The following is a 25161-nucleotide window of genomic DNA, read 5'->3' on the forward strand; positions in this document are numbered from 1 at the left end:
TACATACCGATACTTGTTCTAGGAGTGAAGTATCACTACCAACCTTGATGCTCCAGGCTTGGTCTGAATGTTCTACAATTCTGAGTAGAGTGAAAACCACTAGATTTCAAAATGGAATCATTGGTTCAGTCTGGATTCCCCAGGGAGCAGAGCCTGAGGCAGAACTGATGTGTTTACACTTTATCATGGTGTACAGCTCGGGAGCAAGGAGAGAGAGGCAGGGAAGGAGGCGGAGCCCATAGGAAGATGTGTTATCGAACCGGGCACTGCTAAGTGGGGAGCTCAATCCAAAGGGCTACACCCTAGAGAAGCCCTAATAACCAGGCCTTGGAACCACCAGGGTAGTGGTGGCAGGGGCAGAGGAAGGGCTTCTGTCTCCCCCTGTTCAGAGGTTTGCCCTGTGTTGCACTGACTACCCCCTACTTCTGGGTGTCCATGTGGCGGCGTAGGTGCTGAGCAGATCTCTACTACTGTGTCAATAGGGGCACCCTGAAGGGAGGTCAGATTCTCCTGTGTGCAGCTGGTCCACGCCCGCGGGCAGCTGGAATAAGAGGCAGGTAAGACTGAGAGGATCTGAAGTGATACATAAAAGGGGTCTAATATACCCATTACCCTCTCCTGGAGTGAATTTTGTTTAATAAATGAATAAATGTTCACAGAGACCTGAAACCTCTTAGTTATCTCTGGCTTCCTTCTCCTACCACCATCCCCACCCCATTCCTCACCAGTCACCAAGCCCCAGTGGTTGAGGCTCTGTCTGTATCCCCTCACTTCATTCCCAGATTAAAGGGAGCCTCATGGATGATCAGCCTCCAGGGTCTTCCCTCCGCAGCGTCTTGCTGCCTTAGGTGACCTCAGGAACAGCACTGATCACCCCACTCCCCAGATGCCCGAAGAAACTCAATAGCTCCTCACCACCTACAAGGTGTAAGGCACACTTTCAAGAATCCTCCCACCTCTTGCCCTCATCTCCCCCAGTGTTCCCCTCTCGGCTCCTCCCAGCTCCTGGAATGTACCACGCTATTTCTTCTCACTAGAAAGTCTTCTTTCTCTATGTAATATTGGGCTGGCCAAAACGTTCGTTCGGGTTTTTCCATAAGATGTTACAGAAAAACCCGAACGAAATTTTTGGCCAACCCAATAAAACCTTATTCATTTTTCACAGCCCAGTTCAAGCAGCACCTACTCTGTGAAGCTTTCCCTGAGCTTTCCCTCTCCTGAGGTCCCCTCCCTGCTCTGAGAACCACGCTGCTGCTTTTCTCGTGCTTACCATACTGAGCTTGTCCCCTGGGCTTTGGCATCATTCTCCTCTCCTGCTAGGTCTGAGCATCTGAGGGCAGGCTTCTCTCCCACTGATACCCTTCTAAACCACCCAAACAGTGCCTGGTCCATGGCCCTGACCTGACGTGGAATGGGCACTGTCCACACCCACCACACTGAGGGTGTGCAGGAGCTCATGGGTGCGGACGGTGCCTTCTACCCTCCCTCTGTTGCTCAGCTATTTCCAGAGGCAGACCATCCACTGTCACACAGTCGGCAGCCCGGACCCTGGGGTGGGTGCCTCCCGCTTAATCTTATTCCATTTAAGGGTGGCAGTCAGAGCCCAAAGAAAGAAAAATGTTCCCAGGCATGAGAACTGCGGAAACGAAGAGAGGCAGCTCCTGGCAGCCGCCCCAGGGGAACACCAAATTTAGACCAAAGGTTGAATATAAATATAATTTAAATTTTTTAATTACAAAAATAGCATGATAATATTAAAATAGTTTAGGAAATAAGGATAATTAAAGCACCCCTACAGATCCACCATACTGGCACAACTGCTTTCATTTTATTTATTTATTTATTTATTTATTTATTTATTTATTTATGGCTGTGTTGGGTCTTCGTTTCTGTGCGAGGTCTTTCTCTAGTTGCGGCGAGCGGCGGCCACTCTTCATCGCGGTGCGCGGGCCTCTCACTATCGCGGCCTCTCTTGTTGCGGAGCACAGGTTCCAGATGCGCAGGCTCAGTAGTTGAGACTCACGGGCCCAGTTGCTTCGCGGCATGCGGGATCCTCCCAGACCAGGGCTCGAACCCGTGTCCCTTGCATTGGCAGGCAGACTCTCAGCCACTGCGCCACCAGGGAAGCCCCACTGCTTTCATTTTTGTTTGTTCTTTTCAGGTCTTTGTTCTTATAAATACCTATTTTACTCATTGTAATCATGGTGTACATACAATTTTATATCTCGTCTTTTTACTCAAGAATATATGATAAGCACATAGGCGAAGCCCATTGTAGACTGAGAGATGAGTGTTTGGAACCCAGCTCTACCACCTACTAGCTGTGCAGGTTACGGACTCTTTTTCCTTATCTGTAAAGTGGGGTCAGCTGACCTTGTAGGATTATTGTAAGGATGAAATGGTAATTCATGAAATCTCAGCACAGAACCTAGAAAAGAGTGAGCACTTAACAACTGCAAGCCTGTTTCATAATTATTACCAAAATATGTGGGTTTTTAAAATTGACTTTTCCCTAGCAAGTCACGCCCCACACATTTTTTTACATTGGTTTTTGAATGCATAATTTTACCTCAAACATTTGTAAGCTTAAACCCCTCCAAGTTCTATTCCAGCTCATTTGAAGAAGAGGCCCAGGAAGCCATAAAACAATTCCACCCTGCCCTGAAGGCCACCTGAGGGGATTTAGCAGTGGCCAGGCTACAGTGCCCAGGGCAATGCGCTCTCCTGAATGGGTTCACACATAGCTCTCAGTTTCTCTCTGAGGAAGCCCTTGTTAGCAAGTACAGGTGCCATTTCACACAAGGGTCTTGAATCGGGGTAATGGAAAAAGTTGAAGGGACAGAGGGGACTTAAGCCTTGTGTCCGAGCCATGACTTCCCCAGGGCTGTGCTGGCCTTATGTGTAGGCGAAGGAGGTAGATGCCAGCTTGGGGTGATTTCAGAGCAATATTAGTTTCCATGCCAAAAATCATCTCCCTGCCCACCACCATGCTTGATGAGGTGCCTGGAAGTCTCACGATTGGTCATTCCTGTGGTTTAAGGTTTTGAAGGCATCTATTAAATCATATATATTACTGGCAATGACTTTATCAGCACCTTACTGATTCTGATAATGGGCACTTGTACTCTGTCCAAGACTCTGTCCTGGTGCTCCGCCTCGTAATCCAGCCCCTAGGATGAAGCTCTGCTTTGCCCATGTCAACTCCCTCCTCTGAGTCTGGAGGTTTAGCTCCAAATCCAGATCCAGTGGAGAGATGTCCCCAACGGTGCCTGCCTGACCAGTGTCTCGCACGGCTGCCGTAGCCTGGCTTCCCTGCGGATGTGCTCCCCCTCCCTCCTCCCTTCCCCCTCTCTGTGCACTTGATGTTTTGCTGTTTTGACTCCTCTGATGCCAAGGCTCCTCTGGACCACGCCTTGCTGGCTCCTTCCCAACCCCTTTGGACACAGTCTTCTGCCTACTAGCCTGGACTCTAGGAAACAGGCCTAGTTTAGAAGGCCCCAAGTATGTTACAAGAATTGATACTGATGGACATAATAGTTGCAACATCAAATAGGGCTTTCTAGAATGTTAACATATGATATTTAGTTGTTTTAATCAAGACCTTTTATATGTTCCTTTTGCTTCTCTGAGCAAAAAGACTTCTCTGTCCCTTGAGGCTTGGTGTGTTTTGCAACAGTTGGTGCCCAACAGTGTTGTTTTAGGTACTATCTAGGTGCTGCTTGAATTATGTCTTTCAAAAATGTTGGACCAGATTGAGGTCAGGGACAGCTGGATTCTGCAGTTTCCCGGAAAGAATTTGGGTTCCCCTACCTGGGTTCTTCTCCTACTCATCAGTAGCTGGCTTCTTCTCAGCTGTCAGATTTCAGCCTCAAATTACCTCCTCAGAAAGGTCTTTCCACCCATCCTATCTGAAGAAGATCTCTCCCTCCACCTTTGTTAGCTACCCTGCCCGCCAGTCTGTGTCTTTCTAGGCACTTATCACAATTTGTAATTATTTTGTTCATTTACTTGAGTGAGGGAGTCTTCCCCACTAGGCTATAAGCTCCAGAAGGAGGGAACCATACCTGTTTTATAAAATTGTATTCCTAAAGCCCAACAGAGTGCCACTTCAAAGTAGGTGCTCAATAAATATTTGTTGAATGCAAGTTTTTCTCTTTTCCGGTTGAAATGACAATAAAAAACTATAGACCATACCCATCTCTGCTCACCATCAGGTGACCAATGGGGATAAACTATCGATCGTGTTCTATTTACATAGCTGTCATTTGTAAATTTGTTTGTCCAATACATGGACAATAAGGGCCAAATCATGGACTTAAATGCAGGGGCTTCCAGGATCTACTGGGGACTGGGAAGTGGGCAGCTTATCTTTGGCTCCCCTCTTTAGTCTTGCTGTTTTCTTCATTTCTACGTCATGATAGCAATCCGTCAAGACACCTGCCAAGTACCTGGTGCCCTTGTTCTTTTGTTTTTCCCTCTGCTATCAAAATTTGCTATTAAGAAGAAATCTGAAAACTCATTCATAATATGATTCTTCATAGTAGTGTTATTAGCATTAACCACTTAAACACTTCAGCCATAGGAATGAAACACTAGTGGTAGAAATTCTAGTCTTATCTGGCACTGGAGGAAGGAAATTAAGGAAAGGGGCCTGTAGGAGCCTACAACCCAAAGTGTGTTCATTAGATTAGTACTCAGCTTACCTCCTTAGTGGTGAACCTTTAGAGAGGGAAAGGAAGTAAAATGAGAGTAGATACATGAGGTTGAAATCTTACTCACTATAAAATAAGTCCCTTGGCTTTTGCAGTCTCGGTGTTACACAAACTGTCAAATGTTAATAGCTATGTTTATAAAACCATGAGAGTCTCTACTTTTTTTCTAGGAAGAAAAATGGATCCCAGGTGCTTTTTCCAGTTAGACTGCTCAGGCACATTTGGGCTGAGCACCTTACCCTTGGATAGACGCCAGATGTCAGGAACACCCTTGAATCTCAACACTGGTGTCACAAGATGTGTTCTATGACCTCTTTGCAAGCCCTCTTTACAAGAGCTTTCTTTTCTTTTTTTTTTTAATATTTATTTATTTATTGGCTGCATTGGGTCTTCGTTGTGGTGTGCAGGCTTCTCTCTACTTGTGGCGCACGGGCTCAGTAGTTGCGGCACATGGGCTTAGTTGCCCCGCAGCAAGTGGGATCTTAGTTCCCTGACCAGAGATCGAACTGGCATCCCCTGCATTGCAAGATGGATTCTTCATCACTGGACCACCAGGGAAGTCCCTATAAGAGCTTTCCTGATCTGATAAACAAGACCAATTGGTAGTTCAGATAATACTTCCATTTGTTTTTTTCCCAGCCTTTGTTTCTTTCTCTAGGAAATGGCACCCATTTGCTGGTGAAGGACTGAGTGGTCCCTGGACCCTTTGTTTGGAGCAAGAATCATTTTTACTCTTCCAAAGAGATGAGATTTCACCCAAAGAAGCCTGTGAGAAGCTGCCCACTGTCAGAGAAACTTCCTGGAACTCAGCTTCCATGTCTGTAAAATGGGGATACCCAGACCTATTTCACAGTGTCATCCTTGAGGTCTTCACTTCTCTAAAACCTTAGACACTCTTTAAGGCTCAGGTCAGGTCTCTCCTCTTCTATGTAGTTTTTTCATATGTATCACTTCCTGGAGCCTTATAGTTCCTAGAATTGATAATCAATGAATTCCTATTTCATTCTATTCTAATTGTTTCCTCTATGTGGTTTAGCTGATCATCTTAGGTAGACTGTGAGCTCCATAAAGGCAAGTTCTGTAACCATCCCTCAACATCCCAGGTTTTCAAATACTATGTATTCAACATAGCAACAAAAATAATGAAGATAATAACAATAATAACCATTTAATGACAGACTATTATTTCCCAGGCACTCTGCTGTACTCTTTATAAATAGTATCTCATTTAACAACCTATGAGGTAGATATTACTAGGTTCAGTTTACAGATGAGAAAACCAAGCTTCAGAGATTAAGTAGCTTGCTGGAGTCCAGCTGTAAATCAGCAGCTGGGATTTTCACGCTGGCATGTGTGATTCCAAAGCTCTTTGCAATACTGATTGACTGATGACTGGCTCCAAATGCTCCCCTCCCCCATCAAGTCTGCCATCTTTCTCTTGTAGTCACAGCATGAAAGGGACACAAAGGAGAGATAAATGTAGGGCCAGACTTTATTAGGACAAACTACACATATTATTTCCTTTTTCCTTCCTGAAAGCCCCATCATCAGGATTAGAATTTCTAATCCAAGAACACTCATTTCACAAAACAAACACACTTCAGAGATGGAAGGAAAGACAGTCTTTTTTGTTTTGGAGAGAGAGTCTTAATGCTAGTGCCAGAGAATAGATTAAAAGGTGTCCCCTCCAGGGATCTGGGATGACCAGTCATTCCTCCCTAAACGGCATCCCAGTCAGCTTCTTCCACCCCTCTACCCTCATCCTTCTCTCCACCCACCAATAACAACCAAGTATCAGCAGAGGGGCCCAGAGATGGGCAGGTGGGGCAGAGGCTGAGCCTCCTTCTGAGGCTTCAGCCTCCTCTGTCCCAACCTCTCAGGCCTATCTATTTAGGTTAATGACACTGAAAACAGTGAGGCTCAGCCCCTCTGCCAGGCATCTGGAGGAAAGGGCAGGAAGACACAAGTGTCTCTATGGCATGCTTTCCTTACTTCAGGACTTCCCTCCCCTTCACCCACCTTATCAGCATATACATACACACACAAACACACACATGCATCTTAAAAAGTAACTGTCTCCCTATAAGTTTCAGCATCCACTTCTGAGCATCCTTTACCTTCATCCAAAACGGCAACCACCTATTACAGATGGACTGAAGAGAGAAACCTGGCCAGTCCCTGGGAAGGCAGGGCTTTTCTGTAGTCCCCACTGCTTTTTTGGCAGTCTCATTAGGAGCACTGGGGAGATACAGGCGTCTCTGTGCTCTTAAACAAGGGCCCTGCCAAGAGAGCTGGAGATTCCCTTTCTGCTTTCATGCCCCTGCTAAATCCTCCAGGGAAAGAGAGATATGGGGGCCTCCATAGTTGTCATCACACCTCCTCTTGGCACTCTAAGTTGGCAGTCAGCAAGGGAAGCAAACAGGAGGGGAAAATAGTTTTCCAGTATTTTCTCTCCTTTTTCATTTTTATCTTCACAGCAGAATTATTTTTTTTTCCCAAGGGGAATCTGAGAAGCACAACGCCCTCTTTGTTTTAATAAGACCTGGGGAAATTCCACTGGCCTCCATGGCTGGTGATCTGGTCAGAATGTGAGAGAGGACGATGGCTTCTTGGGCATTCTGGTCAATAAGGTTTCTAGGGGAGCACTGGATGGACCACCAAGGGAGGACTGGAAGGGATGGTTTCTACCATCAGGTTGAACTGTAAAAGAGCTGCAGGTTGATATGTGGTGGCAGGAAAGCCAGTGGGGTCAGTGTGCACAGTGACTCCCTAGGAGAGCTTTTCACCCCCCTCCCCGGGCTGGCTGTACACCCTGGCAGAAAGAAAGGCTGCAACATCACCAAGGTGAGACATTTGCCAGAGGTGCATACCAAGGCACTTGTAAAGTTGAGGCTGCTGGTCGAGTTCTAAGGACCTCTTTTTAAGTAAGACTGGGTAGAGGGAGGGGCAGCCAAGGGCATCCCATGGTGACCTGACCACCACCCCAAGGTATGGTCCAAGGAGACAACAGATTCAAGAGCACATCTAATGCAAGTTCCTTGATTCATGCTTGTTGCTGGCCGGGAACTTTGGGCTCTTCCTTGCAGGAGGAAGGGTGATCGGGTCAAGGACGCCAGAGGGGCTTAGAGAATCCATCTGGTATGTGGCTGGTATGTAGAGAGTCATCCTATCCCTCTGGCTGTCCCTCCCAGGTCAGATTTGCCATGGTCCCCGTCCCTTCCTCTATCCCATTCACTGAATAATATGAAAGGCTTCACTGAGGATTCTGAGTGGAGGGTGGCGGAGCCTGGGTAGGTAGCCATGTCTCTTACTGCACCCACAAAGACCTGGTCATAGCTTCTGGAAAAAATGAGCAATGCCATTGAGATCCAGGGCTCAAACTGAGTAGAGCAGTGATGAGAACGAGAGAGATGGGGTCAGAAGGGACACACCTTCTCTCTCTGAGCCTCCTTTGTTCCCACCTGGTCCTGGTTCCGCCACACTGGTGGGTCACACTGATAGGTCATCTGACCTGGCCTTGCTGCTGGCCTTGCTGAGACGGCGCTTGTCACTCTGGTAGCCATGGGGGAGGCGGTGACCTGGAGAGCCTTCATTGGGTACCTCAGGCTTCTGGGCATAACGGATATGAATGAAACCCTCTCCAGGAATCTGCTCCTGGCCTCGCACTTGCTCAGTGGCCAAGTTATCTGTGTTCTGCTGAGAGGCCATCTTGTTACTGAATGGATTGAAGAATTTCCCCCCGGGGCCATTCTCCAGGCACTGATTGAAGTCAGGGGGTGGTGTGCAGCTCTGGACTATGCGGGCAGAGGGACCAGGAAGCTGGCACTCAGCCATGCCCTGCTGTGACTTGACAAATCGCTGTCTGATCTTTTTCCAGCCCAGGTGGTAGAGTTCAACAAGGCTGAGGAAAAGGGACAGTCCGGCCACAGCCAGCATAAAGACAATGAAGACATTCTTCTCCGTGGGCCGGGACACATAACAGTTGACAGGATGGGGGCAGGGACTCCTGCGGCAGACATGCAGGGTGTCCAGGAAGATGCCGTACAGGAGGTACTGGCCCACAATGAAGGCCACCTCCATGGTGGTGCGGATCAGGATGCTGCAGACGTAAGTGTTGAGCAGACTGCCCCGGAGGGGAATCCTTCCGTTCACTTCTTCCCAGCAGGACAGCTCCGTCTTCTCGGCCACTGGGTACTCGTAAGAGGCAGCGCCCCGAACCTCTTTGGCCCTCTCGCCCTCCCGTAGCTTCCGCTTCTCCTGCATGCGCACCGTGTGCACGGCGTGGCCCAAGTACACTAGAGACGGTGTGGAGACGAAGATGATCTGCAGCACCCAATAGCGAATGTGGGAGATAGGGAAGGCTTGGTCATAGCAGACATTCTCGCAACCGGGCTGAATCGTATCGCACTGGAAATCAGCCTGCTCGTCCCCCCAGGAGGACTCGGCAGCCGTGCCCAGCACCAGCATGCGGAATATGAAGAGGACGGTGAGCCAGACCTTACCGATCACCGTGGAATGCTTGTGTGCTTCCTCCAGGAACTCTCCCAGGAAGCTCCAGTCACCCATCTTGGCTCAGCAGAAGACAGACGCCAAGACTCCTGCAAATGGGACAGAGAGAAAAACAGAGGGATGCTTTCTGCAAACATCTGGAAGGTCCAATCATGCTCTGTGATTCCACTGACCCGTACCGATGCGTTCCTTAAGAGAGCGCAGTTTAGAAGTCAGATTCACCTAAAAAGCTCTCTTCCTCCTCCCCCACCCCCAGCAAAAATGAAAGAGAACACTCAAAGTAGTCATGATAGCAAGATTAGAGCATGATTCCCACGCTTTAATGGATCTAGAAATCACCTGAGATGTGTGTTATAATGTGGGTTCTGTGCTGTTACCTCCAGAGATTCTACTCCAGGAGGTCTGGGATGGCCCCCAGGAATCTGGATTTGCAGCAAGCAGCCTAGGTTATTCTGATGCAGGCAGTCCAAGGACCTCACCCGAGAAACACTGGAGTAGTGGAAAGGACACAGGACAGGAGCCTGCAAATGTGACTCTGGACATTTACCTCACTGAGTCTGTTTCCTTGTCTGTAAAATGGGAATAGCTACACCAGAGGATTTTGAGGGTTAAATGAGATGAGGTATGTGATATGCTGAAAATCATAATTCACGTGTTCCATATGTTTGAGCTGCTGTCAGGTGGAAAATATATATATATATTTTTTCTGACTCCAGAGGCCAGAACTAGGTGGAAGAGAAAAAGGTGAAGGTGGGAGAGGCAGATTTGGCCCCTTAGGAAGCATTTTCTCTTTCTATTTCTATTTCAATAACAATCAGAGCCATCCAGCATGGGCCAACTCTATCGGGAGGTGGCAAACAAAAACATTCAAAGGTTTCACAGGTTCCCCCAGCTGATTAGCAGCTGGCAGTGTTGATCTACACTTCACTGCAGTGCAGCCATTCCAGCTGTACAGCTCAGCTTGTCTTTCTGCAGACAGAAGGTACCCACACACAGACCTGCTCACCCACACATCCAGAATAAACGCCCCAAACCTTTAAGTCCCACACAGAACCTTCCTTCATCAGGTCCTGGCATGCTTCTTCAGCCTCATTTCCTGCCTATCCCCTTCAGTTACCTTTGTCGTGTCCAGCATGCCAAGTCCTGGAAGGTTCCCAAATGCTCTCCTCTCAACCACCTCCTACATGCTCCCTCACGCCTAGCTGAATCCTATTTACCCTTCAAAACTTAACCCAGTCATTGCTTTCCCAGCCCTCCCCGCTTCCTCAGACTGGGCATCTTCAGCTCTGTGGTGGCCCTGGGGACACTCAGTCCTCTCCTAGCACTTGCCATCTTGTTTTGTGATCCTCTGCCTGTCTGTGTTCTTCCAGTAGGAGCTCCTTGAGAACAGGAATTCTCTTGTCCTCTGTACCATCATCACCCGGCCCAGAGTGGGTACTTAGTAAATCTTAGTTGAGTGAATGAAGGAGGGGGTAGCAGGCACTGCTGTTTTCTACCCAGTGGCAAATCAATCCCCTGTTCCTTGCCGTGTCCCATAAGCAGGGTGAGAAGGCCAGCTATCACTTTCTCAGCCTCCACTGCAGTTAGTTCCGGTCTGTGAGGTGTGGGGAGAGTCTGATGTGGAAGGGGTGCTCTAGAAAATGTTTTTCCATCTCCCAGTAAATAGAGCCTCACTTGAAGTCCTCTTCACCCCGACGACTTCCTGCCTGTGGACACTTTGTGTGAGTCAAGATGCCTGAAGCTTCCCAGAGAATCTCAGAAATGCCAACCAGTGCCCTGAGGCTTCTGAATCAACTCTTGAATCTTCTACCTCCAGAATTCTTACTTGATGAACAATAAATGTCCTTATGGCTTAAGCCTTTAATCAACCAGTCCTAATCAACAGAATGACCAAAAAAAGGGGGGGGGGGAATTGAAGGTAAACATTCTCTTCTTGGAATCTTAAACCTCGGATTCTGATGGGACCTTAGAGGTTGTCAAGTTCAAACTTTAACCTTCACATCTTTGCTGCCAGTGTGCCCCTGATTCCTATCCTATCCCGGTTCCTATCTGTATGCATATGAGGAGGGACAGGGAGAGGTTCCATATTTCACGGTCCAGGCTTTGGCTTCTGAGTTGATACCTTGACAGAGACAAGCCTCCAGGCTCTGTCTTCTCCCAGCCCTCCACTCCCCAACCCTGAGAGTACACAGAGTCCCTGGGAATGAGAGAGTCCGTGAGCAAGCGGAAAGGGCCTTATCTCTGTTCCCTTCCATATCAAAGACCCTTCCAAGTCTTGAGCCCTTTCCTCTGGTTTGTGATCAGACATTTGCCCTTTTCCTCACATGATGAAGGGCCCCCTCCATCGCCTCCAAAAGTGGAAAATTGTGGAGCGTTAGTCCAAAGGGAAAATGGCTGATTAGATAAGAGTCTGAATGGTCCGTGATCCCTTCTGGGCACGTGTACAGTGTTCAGCACCTTCAGGGTCATCAGCACACATGTGAAGGCCAGGATGTGGCGAGTGTCAGAGAGAAGGGAGGGAGAGAAGGGGAGAGAGGAGGAGCAAAAAGTGGGAAAAGACAAGGGGGAGTTGGAAATGGGAAAAAAGAGACCCTGTAACAGTTAAAGGAAGTCAATCTGGGGGTTAGCTAAATGGAGTTCAAATCCCTGTGAATATCTGCTGAGCTTGGAGAAGTTACTGGATCTGTGTCTCAATTTCCTCACCTGCGAAATGGATATACTATTATTTAGCTCATAGAGTATTATGAGGTGATATGTAAAAAGCACTTAGCACAGTGCTCAGAATATAAGAACTGAATAAAAGGTAGCCATTACTAGCAAGGAAAGTGGTGGGGAAGGACAAGAATAGGAGAAAGTGGAAGGTAGAGAGATGTGCATTACCAAGAAGAGAGAAACAGATGGAAGAGAAGAAGGGGAGAAAGCCAGAGGGAAAGAGAAATGGCAATCAAAAAGAAACAAAAAGAAAGAGAGAAACAAATGTTATATTCTTCCAGGATTTGGGGCAAGTTTTCCAAACTCTCCTCAATCCCTGAAGATTTTTCCCTTGATCTTCTGACTCTGTCACTCATTCCTTGCAAGTCCCCAAGGAAATATAAAAATAGTTCAAGGCAAAGAATGTGATGCTTTGGTCTAGTTCTGCCAAGAGGCTTGCCTGCTGACTGCCTCACTTGTAGTCCAAGGAGGCCCACCTGGAAGAAGTAAAACACAGGTACAAGAAAGGAACATCGCAGAATATCAGAAAGACAGTCTTAGGATGCCTCATCGGGAGAGAACAAGAGAAACTAACCAGCTGGGGAGGTGTGGGCTAGGGCAGACCCCGTGGGCCCTGGCAGCAGTATATAGGGTGAAAAACCTCTCGTTTGTGACATCCTGGATGACTCAAACAAGGTCAGAGAAACTTAACATTGCTATCATGTTCCAGCTGCTCAGCTTATAATATGAAAGGTCCCCGGCTGAAGTCAGTTTCCCAACACCTCTGGGTCCCTTTGGACCCCCGACAACCTCAGCCAAAGAAACTTGTAGATTAGACACTCATTGAGTTTTCTGGGTGTACAGCACATAAAACGCTTTGTAGATTATTATCCATTTCTTGGCAGGAAGTGTGTTAGGAGGGGCAAAGGCAGCTGCCCATGCCATGAATAAGTTCTGTCAAATAAAAATGGTAGTATACCCCACTGCTTTATCTGTGACCTTCACTGGCTTCCTACTGCTTATAAAGTCCAAACTATTTAACTTGCACTTGAGACCCTCCACAGCACAGCGTCATCCCATCTATTTCCGCTGTTCCCCTCACATACTCAGTACTTAAGCTACACAACTCCCCACACGTGTGTTCACGGCCCACGATTTCTCACCTCTTTATCTTGGCTCCTCATGTTCCCTCTGCCTACGATGTCCTTCCCTTTCGTTCATTCATTTAATAAGTTTGTTGAGTGGTTACCAGTTACCAGGTATCACGCAGTGATGATGGCACTGAAGATGCAGCAGTTAAAAAGACAAGCAAGGAGTCCCTGCCTTTACTGAGCTTAACTGCCTTTATTTCCCTTAATTAAGGAGAGAGAACAAACACACAATTGCAATAAAGCACGATGTGTGTTAACATTAGGGAGGCACAGGGGGCTATGGGAATGTAAGGCAGGTTGACTCCGGTTCAGGGTGGGGCCAGGGCCCTCCATAGAGCCCTGGGTAATTGAATTCTACAGCCCTTTGCAAGTGATGCAAGCTCTGAAGTCCCCAAGGAAAAGGGAGATGGTCCCTAGAACCTGGACAAGAACATCCCAATTCTGAACGTTCTTTACTCCAAGACCATCCACATCCTGTTTCAATGTGTCATGTCCTGGGATAAAGCAAAAATTTTGGAGACGTCATGAGGGGACGTGTTTGGTAATAGTAACATTACACTTGGATAAGAGGGAAAGGGCCAAAGGAAGGTTTCTGTGCATAGTGAGCATGAATCATTTTATTCCTTTACTGCATGTATTATATGGCTAGAAATAAAATTCAGGGTCTACGTTCCCAATCCAGTGCTCCTCCTTGTGTAGGCACTGTTGCCGCCCTAGGCAGGCAATGTTTTTAAAGAAAACCAATTTAGAGCAACCCAAATTAACATGAACTCATAGCCAGCACCTTTTCCTCTGACCCCACAGATCTAGGTGGAAATGGAGAAGTCTTCTCAAATTGCTCTCATCCCTCTTTGATGTCTCCCGAGCTCTGAAGATGCTAAATTACCATCCAGCAGGCAGGATACATTCCCACACTGGGTTATATGCTGCCTTACACTTGTTCTCCAAAAACTTCTTGTCTATCAGCCAACCCGCAAGTATTTTTTCTGAGTCCCTACTATGTGTCTACTACTGTTCTGGGTACTGAAATAATACCTCACGGGTCCCAGGCCTGGCAAATACTAGGCACGCAATGGTATCTGTTGGATTAATAAACAAATCAAGCATGACTCCTGCCCTCAAGGATTTAACGGCTTTTTCCCTCAGACGGGTAGTAGACTTCTCAAAGTCAAAAGCCTGTCTTCTGCTTTGTATTCTTATCGCATTAGGTTTTCTCATTAGGTGCATAATAAATGCTTTCTTTTTTTTTTTAATTAATTAATTAATTTATTTTTGGCTGTGTTGGGTCTTTGTTTCTGTGCCAGGGCTTCCTCTAGTTGCGGCAAGCGGGGGCCACTCTTCATCGCGGTGCGCGGGCCTCTCACTATCGTGGCGTCTCTTGTTGTGGAGCACAGGCTCCAGACGTGCAGGCTCAGTAGTTGTGGCTCACGGGCCTAGTTGCTCCACGGCATGTGGGATCTTCCCAGACCGGGGCTCGAACCCGTGTCCCCTGCATTAGCAGGCAGATTCTCAACCACTGCGTCACCAGGGAAGCCCATAAATGCTTTCTTAATGATTGAAAAAAAAAATGTTTGGTCTAGCAGTAAGATTGCATTACCTCTGACAAAGCCCCCAAATGGGGTGGGGACGTAAGGCACCGCGCTCGGTAGTCACCCTGCTCGTTGCAGTCCTTTACTAATGGCTGCAGCGTAAGCTAGACAGGCTGCAGGTGACAGGTGCGTCACCCAGCACACAGCTGAAACTGCACCCCTGTCTCTCCTGCCCAAGAAGGCATGTTGCAAGTGAGCAAGAAGCTACCATGGGGATGCCTTGAAAATTCTCTTCCTTCTGTTGATTCTAGTTCTGTCCTCTGAAACCAAATATAACAGCCCTTACAACATACTATTTGACAACAATTTCTGTGTCCCCCCAAGTCAGCAGCTGGGCCTTGGGTTAAATTGTAAAACCATTGGGATTTCACACACCTAAGGAGAATTATTTGCTCTGCTGACTGTGTATTATCTCTCCAACTCAACCCTGAGTCCTTGAAGACAAGCCCCATAACTATTCATCACTGGATCCTCCCCCTGAAATCGCCCTACCCTCTCTTCCCCCTTATTGCTTAATATCGTGCCCTGCACCTGATAGGTTGATTCGTGTACTTTTTAGAAACAACAGTGGATGAATGACAGCATTCAGGTCACTCAAAACACCTAATGCCACTAGAGGCACCTCCCTGGGAAGCTGGCCTAGGGACACCCGCGCAATGACTATGGTGACCAGGACACCAGGGAGAGAAAAGCCACTGAGCCGTCCTTCTGCCCATGAGAGAGTCCTCCACTTGGCTGAGCAGGACTGAACACGTCTAGAGCAGAGACTTGGTCACCATGGGCTATTCCTTCTCTGCCTCCCCCGCAGATCACTGGGAAACTCACCCAAGTTTGTCAACATTAGATTTTAAGACCACTCTGCAGAGGCTGAGTCTAATTCTGGACAACGACACATGTACTGGATAGTATCTAACAGACCTCTGGTTCTCAATAAAGATTGTTATTCACAGTAATAACAACAATCCCCTGGGCCCGTGCTATAATTCCTCTCACCATACAGTGGAATGCGGCAAGGGCAGGGTTGACTTGCTTCCCAATGAAGAGAATTCTGTTGTGAAAGGACCCAAAGGGCCTCACTTAAAGGATGCCTTAGACACAGTATCATGTCAGTGCAGCTCAGTTCAGAAAGTGTTTATGAACCCCAATGCTACACCAGACATCAAAGGTGGCTTTATAAAGTGAAGCGCCAACTATAGCCATCATCTCGGAACTCTTTTGGAGCTTATTCATTAATGTACATTTTTCTAATTTTCCCTCACGTCAGTAGTTTCTCCCTAAAATGGATACGTAGGGAGGATTACATGAGAGAGTGGACTTGAGCCTCAGCTACCTCATTAATCTTTATTATCCTTCGAGATTCTCAGCTTCATTTGCTAGTTTACCCAGAGTTACACAAAAAGAGAATTTGAATCTAGGTGATAATAACAATAATTATAAGAAAGCTAACACTTATTGAGACCCTTCTATGTGCCAGACACTCTGCAAGTTTCTTGATATATATATTCTCATTTGATTCTCACAATAATTGGAGGAACTAGGGACTGGCCCCGTCCCCTTCTTACAAGGCTCAGAGACGGTGTTTTGAGCAAAATCGCTTGAGGATGACTTGCTAGTAAGCGGTGAAGTTGGCATCAAAGCCAGCTGTTGTCTTTCCTGACAGTGATGGCCCTGCCTTAAGAACCGTACTAGATTCTATCTAAATCGCCTTAAGTTCCTTTCTTTGAAAATCCTTACTCACCAAAGTCTGGCCTCTTTTACGTGAGATAACTGCCACAGGGATATTTGTGAGATAACTATTAGAATAGGGAGTTGATTTGTGCATGGTTAAGGGTAATTCTTACATTTAGAATTTTCTTTCTTTTCCTGATTTAGGTTTGGGGTAGCTACTTCAACCAGATAGATGTATGATATACCTACAGCCATTGAGTTGGGCAGTGTGGGCAACTTTCTCAGAATGAGAAGTCCAGAGGGGGCCTGCACCCCTGAACCTTGACCACTAGAGAGGGGAGAGGGAGCTAGAGATGAGAGAGAGGGAAAAAGAGACAGATGGGCAAGATTAACTATCACTTTAGTTTTCCTGCTCCTCCAGCCAAGGGCAGATAATTAACTCCTCTTTAAATTTAATTATTTGATTCTGGCAAGGAGAGAGTGGTCCACTCAGAGATCCTGCTGGCCGACAGTTGTTTCAAAGCCAAGGAGGTTGAAGGGAGCAGGCAAAGTAGAGAAAGAGAATTATGCTAGGATAAGTAATTTTCTTCTTAAAAAGTTAGAAGAAGACATATTTACAAGGAATGGATGGGAGGGGCTGGCAAATGGAGATATTCAAATACAATGAAATATCAGGAGGTCTTTATTAATTACTGGAAGGGGTTGATTAATACCTATGCTGTTATTAATGAAAATTATATTTAGGAAATGCTTTATTATTTCCAACATCTTGTCATTGATTCATAGTACAGTAGAGCTAAAAGGAATCTAGGGATCAATCAAACTCAACCCCTTATTTCTGTACAAGATGAAGACAAGGGTCCGGGGAAGTTAAGTAATCATAATAACAGATATCACTAAGTTGAGTGTTTTCCATGTGTGAAGCATTTTACAGCTATACTTTCTAACCCTTACATGACATTAACATTACTTTCTAACCATTACTTCAGCCCTGCCAGGAAAGCAGTATTATTCCATTTTACAGCCGAGAAAACTGAGACTCAGAATTTAAGTAACATGTACGGAGTCACACAAGTAGCAAATGCTGCATCAGGGACTTGAACCTGGTCTGCCTGGCTCCTGCCTTTCTCTCTGTGTCTCTTAAAGGGAAAGGAAAGCAAAGAGGCCCTAGGACTGATAGGACTGACAGCTGGTGACAAACCTGTGACCAGAGCTCCAGTGTCTTAACTCCCCAAGCAGATCTTTTCCCGTAAGAGGCCCAGGGTTTTTCCTTTTAGCCTCTGGCTTGTTGACTGGCCATCCCTTGCATAAGCTGTTCCTAGAATTGATGACCACGTGGAGGCCCTCAGCCCAGAGTGGTCAGGATTCCCAGACTCTTCAGCATCTGCCACCATTTGGCCAGAATTCACATATAGAAAGTTATTTCCTTTTTTAGCCAGTAAGTGTTCTTGGCTGCGGCAGTGTCAACTGCCGGGTTCTTGGCTGGCCAAACAGCAGGCTCTGGTGTTCCATTGATGTCAGGTCGTAACAAAAGCAATGGGAACAGAAAGAGTTAGGTGGTGGGACTCGTGGTTCCTAGGAAGAGTGGGATTCGAACCTTGCTTCCATCACCCTCTAGTTGTGTGACCTCAGGCAAGTAACATAACCTCTCAGTTTCCTCTTCATCTGAAAAAAGGGGAATGTTTACTCATGGGGATTAAACAATGTGTGAATAAGTGGAAACATCTAGAACAGTAATTGGCACATAGTAGACACTCAATAATGTTAGTTCCTTGTTTTCTTTTCTGCCATTTCCAGTAAAAACTCCTCTCAAACATGACCCAACTAGTCAACTTGATGCAGCATTTGACAAGCAGCAGGCCGGTTAGAGGGACACAGCAAGGACACCCTATGTGCCACCAAGTGGGGGAGGGTGACTATCAGAGGTGGGGAAAACACGGGCAATGGGAAGGATATTAATTGAACTCTAAATCAGTTATTTCACTAGGTGGAAAGAAGAGAGGCGGGGTGGAGAGGAAGGGAGGTATAGAGTCCCACTCCAGTCAGGCCCCTCGTGTTCTTGTAATTGGTCTAGCCTGCCCCCGAACTTTTCTTTAACTCGAGCTTTGGGGACTGGAGATGGACTCCACATGAGTCCATACTATAAAATATGTGCTTCATATAATTCCCTCCTTCTGAGGAGCTGCAGCACTTTGGAATCTGATCACCAACCCAAAGGCATGTCCACCTGTGTAGGTTTGAAGCTGGCTCAGTTCTACTTGAAAGAGAAATAGGAGGTTGTCTACTCTGTGATCTGAGGAGAATAGGCATCCTGACCCCTAAACACACCTGCCCTCTCCTGAAGTCCTGAATCATGAAGACGCCAGGTTGGATTAAGATTCTTGAAGTCCTCTGTGGACAAGAGCCTCAGAAGAGAGGCTCTTTCTGGTTCCAGCTATTTCTTTGTGACTCTAGTCAAGACATTCCCCCTCCCTGAGCCTGAGTTCACTCATGGGTAAAACTAAGTGGTTGAGCTGAATGGTTGCTAAGGCCTTTTCCAGCTCTAAGTTAGAACATCTGGGGAGTTTGTGACTTGCCCAGTTGCGATAGTATGGCAAATTAGTGGCAAAGCCAAGAGGCGAATCCAGATATTCTGACTCCCAACTTAGAGGTCAGCAAAAGTCAACCCAGAAAAAAAACCTGTGGTCATAAAAACCAAGCAGTACCTTCTCAGAATTTCATGTTATGGTGAGCCTTCACTGTGGAAAGGCCTTTGCATCAAATGAGACTCAATTCAAAGAGACTTGGACTGAGCACCAGGTGACCTGGATTCCACTCTATTGTTTTGTTGTTCATTGAGCACTTACTATGTGGTAGCCATTTAAAATACATTATTTTATTTAATCTTCAGAAAAACCTTACAAGGAAATTATTTATTATTAACCTCTTTGACAGATGAAGAAACTGAGGATTGGAGACATTAAATAATTTTCCCAAGGTTTACACAGCTGAAATTCTAACCCAAATGTGATTCCAAACGCCTAGGCCTTTCCTTCTGCCTTACCCCTGAATCAGATAAACTCTAAGATCCCTCTGTGTTATTTCAATACCTCTGATTCTGAGACCTCCTGACTCCCTTTCCTTATGAAGGGGGGTGGATTATTGAAGGCTGAATTTTTCTTCCCCATGATTTGCTAACATGTCAGAAACAGTTGATTCACACAGTGGCATCAAGCTGTCATTTGCCAGGAGCCAGCAGCTTCTGACTGTAGAAAGGAAGTCACCTTCCTTCCTAGGAGAACTGAAGCTTTCCTGGGAAAGTGGGCATCTCTCCCCTTCAGTCAGTTCAACCCTGGAGCCCAGAGAGGAGCCAGTTCAAACAGAGAGTTGCTGGACTCCCCGGTGGGGGAGATCTTTCCTGGGACAGAAGGCAGAGCCTGGGCCTTGGGTCTCCCTGGCCCTGAGGACTGCAGGTCTTCTAATTCCTGTCCTGACTGATCCACACAGACAGGCTCCCTGCCCTGTGTTAACTGGCTGGGCCCAGAGGGGGGATCAGCCAGGACCCAAGAGGCCAGGCTGCCCTGTGGTAGCCCGGGTGACTGCGAGAGCCCAGAACCCTCTGCTGCATGTGCCCCCCACCAGCCGGCGGAGATGAGGACGAGCAGGTGGGCAGGTGGTGTCACTGCCAGGAAGCAGGATTATAGAGATGCTGCCATGCAAGAAGCAGGGAGGTTTGGGGAGAAATGGAGGCTCAGAAAACACAGCCAAGGACGGAAGGCAGAAGAGCGCTAGCTGTGAGTGAACAGAGCGGGATGTTCTCCCAGCTGAACTGGCCCTGACTCACTGTGTCGTCTCCAGCAAGTCACTTGCCTTTTCTGGGCCTTGTTTTCCTTATTTGTCAAAGAAGAAGTTGACTGGCAATCTAGGAGACCTCTTCCAGCTCTAATGGCCTAGGACTTTAGACCAGTACCTGGCAGGGGGACAGGAACGAGGCAGTTAGGAGACAAGAACAATAGCCAGTCTCAACAGCCCAGCAAGAACATCTCTGGGGTTCCAAGCCAGCAGCCAAGCTGGGCAACACAGCTGTGTTACTGCCATGGCGCTCTGAACTTCACGAGCCTGGGGGAGGGGATGCCCTGAGGGTGCCAGTTTGGAAGCCGGGAAACACACGTCCTGGTACTGCCTGCCATATGCCCAGTGGTCACTGGAGCTGCTCTACAGCTGCTGAGTGAGGAAAAGGCTTGGAGGGTCAGCGAGGGGAGAAGGTTCCGGACAGCAACGCCACCGCGGGGAACCTGGCCAGAGGGTGGAGAGAGCTGTCCCGCGAGAACAGGGTCTGGGCTGGGCTGTGACTCCAGGGTTAGTGGGTGGAAGAGATGGAGACCACTTGGCCTGATGATGTGAGAGTTAGGCTAGGATGCTTCTAAAGACCAGCTTGTGTCCACAGCCGTGAACCCACCACCCCAGGCAGATGGGGGTGGCCTTGGTCTCTTCTCTGTTCAGTGTCACTGGCTTCCTCCCAGGCCTCCCGACTCCCTGCCCGGTGCCGCTCACGCTGCCCTTCCTTCTCTTAGGCCAGTCGGAGCCGGTGTGCCAGAGCTGTGCTCAGGAGACAGCCCAGTGAGATGCTGAAGAGTCAGAAGCAGGGACTCCTCCATCATGACAGGATACTGAGAGGGGGGACGAAGGAAAAACTGAACAAAGGCACAGTAAGGATGGAAAATCCTGTGTCAGCCTTCCCTTTTGTAGTGGTTCTGAGGTGCATGTGAGCTAAGGAATCTCAGCCTTGGACAGTGTTACTGCTGAAGGGAACCAGAGGGATCCTGCTACTTCAAACCTTTCATTTTGTAGATGAGGAAACTGAGGCCCAGAAGGGGGAAGTGTCTGGCCCAAGGTCACACAGCCCCTCAGTGCACCAGAGCCCAGGTCTCTTGGGCCCTGAGTCCGGGCTCCTTTACCACATGCTCGGAAGGGAGATCAAGGGGCTGTCAGGAACCTTCCTGCCCTGCGCCCAGGAGGAAAGGAGACCTTCCAGTGGGCACCTCTCCCCGGCTTCCTCTCCGGGTCTCACCAGCCTCTTTCCTCCAACAGCAAGTGACCAGATTGCTCACAATGGACAGCGGGGACATGATACTCCACAGGAAACTAAGCAGGGAATATTTTTAAACCATCCAACATGCCCTAGGGGGAAAAAAATCAAAACACTTTCCTAGATGCTGTGGAAAGCATTTCAAAAAGAATTCCAAGCCTAGAGGAAGCATGGTAAAACAGCGATGGCTTGAGTTTTTAAAGGGCCAATTCCAATCTTCACAAAAGTGCCTGGAAATGACCTAGTGTCCTGCCTGTAAGATGCCCCTAGAGCACGGTGCATCTGTGAGAGGTAGATGGACGGCAAAGGCCCTCCACTTGCATTTCTACAGCTCCTTCTAAATCGAGTAAGTGATTTATCTGCTGCTTCATAAGCTGTTCTCTTTAATATACCCAAAGCTCACCATCACAGGGACTGGTGAGAGGGGTAGGGAGGAAACCCACAGGTGCAGAGAGAGAGCTTTGCTGTGATCCAGCAACAAGGCTAGAGATTCAAGGCTCTCTCTCTGCCTCTCTCCCATCAACTGGTAGTTTTATCTCTTAAAATTCAAGTTTCCCCTTACCTTCCTCTTTTCCTCCTGTCTGGAATTCCAGTTGGCTTCTTGGTTCTCTGGCCGCCTCTCCCCCGCTGCCCACTCTTCCTTGCTCTCCAGCCTGTCGGTCGTTCCCCTCCCACCCTCTTTTTAATCGCTATCTGTCACCCTCCCTCCGCCCACTTCTTCCTACTCTTTCTCTCTCCTCCCCCTTCCCCCTCGAGATCCCTCCCTCCCCTCTCTCTCTTGTGCTCCTAGAATCTTTGCTCATTTAAAAAGTTTTCTCCCCTCTACCTCCTTGCAGCCTCTCCTCACCGTGTTCTCCCCAGAAGGAGACTGAGCCCTCCTTCTCCTCCCCCTCTGCCCTGCCCCTGTCATTGTCGCCACAGTCCTCGAGCTGGCCCCCTCTCCCTCCGGCTGGTGGTGCACCGCCTCCCTAGCCTTTGCCTGCTCACCCTCTGCCGGGCCACTTTCCTGGGGCGTCAGCGGGAAAACTGGCACTACCCTGGAGATCCCTCTTCCCCATCCTTTTCCTGTCGTCAGAAAAAAAGAGTGCTCATTCACAGAGCAGGTCTTTTGGGGAACCTCTACTATGCCCACACGAGTGAGCTGAGGCTCACAAATCACAAGCACCCACACCCAGAATAGACACCAGAGGTAACCTGAATGCTCAAGAGGGCAGGGAGAGGGCATCTCCACTGCCCAGGACTACTTTCTCCTTCTCCTCTAATGAAAAGAGAGTGCTTTCTATGTGCCAGGCACTGGGCTAGGGGTGAGAGAGATACGGATATAGATATAGATATAATATTTTTATTTCACTGAATCATTCCAATGTCCAGTTCTCAAGGTAGACATTTCTACATTTCACATTTGAGGAAACTGAGGTTCAGAGAAATCGTGATCATGGTAACATGATCATGGTGACCCAGTTAGTAAACGGGAGAGTCCGGATTAGAAGTTTTAGCCAATGCCGAAAGTCACCTCTTTGCTCTTTCCACAAAAGCATACAGGCCTCCCAGCTGGAACTGAGCTGACGGAAGTAAGCCTGTCTCTTATTCAATCACATGCCACAGGTGGGCAAATTTGGAAACTGTGAGGCATCTCTACCCTCAAGCTCCCCTCATTCTCAACTCCTTTCCTCAACTCCTCAACTTATATGCTTAGCCATGGACCCAGTTAGACTGTGATAAAAGCCAGCGACAGAGGTGACCACGAGTGGACTGAAATCAGACAAACCAATGACCAAGAGCCCACAGATTGTGAGAGCTGGAAGAAAACCCCAGAGATCATCTGGGACAGCCAGGAAAACTGAGGCCCAAAAACTCAAGGCCACTTATCAATGTCACACATAGTACATGGCAGAGGCAGGACCAGAACCCAGATCCATTCCTTTGCTCCACATGATCATGTTCACATATATTCACAAATATTCCAACAGTTTGCAAAACTTTGTTTCTTTAGTGGGTGATATTTTTCATGGGTGAATAAGCTTGGGGTCAGCAAGAGGGGAAAGAACATGGGGCCAAATTTCCTGTGTCTAGGGAGACAGCAGCCCTGCTGAAACAAACTCAAGATTCTTGATTCCTTAGCCAGAGTTTCCCCACCTTTTTTCCTATGTAGCTTCAGAGCAGATGCTGGTGCCAGACTGTCTGGGTTTGAATCCTGTCTCTACCACTTACCAGCTATGTAACAGTGGGCAAGTTAGCATAAACTATATGCCTCTTAGTTCCCTCAACTGTAAATTAGGGATAATAATAACTACCTCCTAGGGTCATCATGAGGACTAATGCAGATGTGTAAGGCACCTGGAACAATGTCTGGTACATGGTAAGTGTTGTGGCTGTGACTGCAAAATACAATACAATACAATGCAATGCAATGCAATGCAATGCAATGCAATGCAATGCAATGCAATGCAATACAATACAATACAATACAATGCAATACAATGCAATACAATACAATGCAATGCCTGCCTCCTCCTGCCTGTACTTCCCATAGCTGGTGCAAACTCCTGGGATAGAATTCAACATGTGAAACATAGGGAGCCCTGGTGATATCCAGTTTCCTCTCCAAAGCAGAGATTTTCACCACGCTATGGCTTTGTCCTTACATCTCAGTCACTCAAAAATGCTGCGGGTTCCTGGGAATACCTTATTATCTTCAGCCAGGAGATGGCCAGTTAAAGAACCCGTAAGTCTCAGTTGAAGGATAATCTGAGAGTGGGGAAGTTTTAGTGGAGTATTAACTCCTAGATCATCAGCTGTCAAAGGAGGGTCCAGATGAGGGCGTGGCTGAAGATGAAGGGAGAATGCCATTTTCCTCTGAGTGCCCAGAAGGGAAGAATTGCCGAGATGTAGGTACACCCAAGATCCTGGAGCAAGTACAGGGCACAGAAAATAAATGCTTCCACTCTGCTTGGCAGGTAGAGAATAAGACAGTGAAGAAACTGGATGGGTTGCTAGAGGTGATCCAGGAAGTCCAAGTAAGTGCTGAGAGAAGACTGAGTTCTTGAACTCAGATCATCCCAACTCAACGAAGTCGAGCAGCCCTCCAACCAGGTACTCTGCTCAAGATGGCATCTAGGACAGAGTGTATTTTATGGCCCAAAGCTAAGCTGCCTTGGCAAGGTCTTCAGAACTCTGGTTTATTCCTCACCATAAGGCCTCTGACAAAAGTTAGGAAACTTTTGTCATTTGGGCTATAGATCCAAGGTGATTGTCTAAAGGGGCTGAATCTGGCTATTACCACATATTAAGAAGGATGCCATGAGCAGATGCCTGATGCCCCAGAAAAGAAGGTGTAGGCAAAGAGCCAGGGGTGGGCACAAAGTTTCTGTCATGTCCTCCCCTTCATTCTCACGTTCAGCTTAAGAAAGGGTCTTAGGGGTGCCAAGGTCTGTGTTCCACTCATTAAAAAATATGGAGAACTCAGAGGATTTAGAGAGGAAGCCAAAATCTGGTCAAAGAATACCTGTAAGGAAAGCTGTAGAAGTGAGATGGCAAAATGGACTTCATTCTACATTCACCATATGCTAGGCTTTGTGCTAGGCACACTTCACATTATTGTATTTGGAGAGGAAAAGACAGAAAGACGACCTTCTAAAGCTCACTTGAACCATCCATCAGGGTCTCCTGGATAAGAATTCATTGGCCACTCCTATGGGCCCAGCCTACACTAAGTGGGAGGCAAGACCATCCCTTGTCCACAAGAAGCTGACATTCTAGTTGCAGAAAAGAGC

General features: G+C 47.5%; 1 protein-coding gene across 1 annotated transcript; it reads right to left on the bottom strand.

Moving 5' to 3' along the window:
- Positions 1 to 6019: 6019 nt before the first annotated feature.
- Positions 6020 to 22035, bottom strand: GJA5 (gap junction protein alpha 5). The gene is made up of 2 exons (XM_068540638.1): positions 21951 to 22035; positions 6020 to 9310 (listed from the first exon to the last, which is right to left on the bottom strand). The coding sequence occupies exon 2, from the start codon at positions 9276 to 9278 to the stop codon at positions 8202 to 8204; it is 1077 nt and encodes a 358-aa protein (XP_068396739.1). The 5' UTR covers positions 9279 to 9310; positions 21951 to 22035; the 3' UTR covers positions 6020 to 8201.
- Positions 22036 to 25161: the final 3126 nt, after the last annotated feature.

The sequence above is a fragment of the Eschrichtius robustus genome, chromosome 3 (genome assembly GCF_028021215.1).
Source record: "Eschrichtius robustus isolate mEscRob2 chromosome 3, mEscRob2.pri, whole genome shotgun sequence".
NCBI classification, from domain to species: Eukaryota; Metazoa; Chordata; class Mammalia; order Artiodactyla; family Eschrichtiidae; genus Eschrichtius; species Eschrichtius robustus.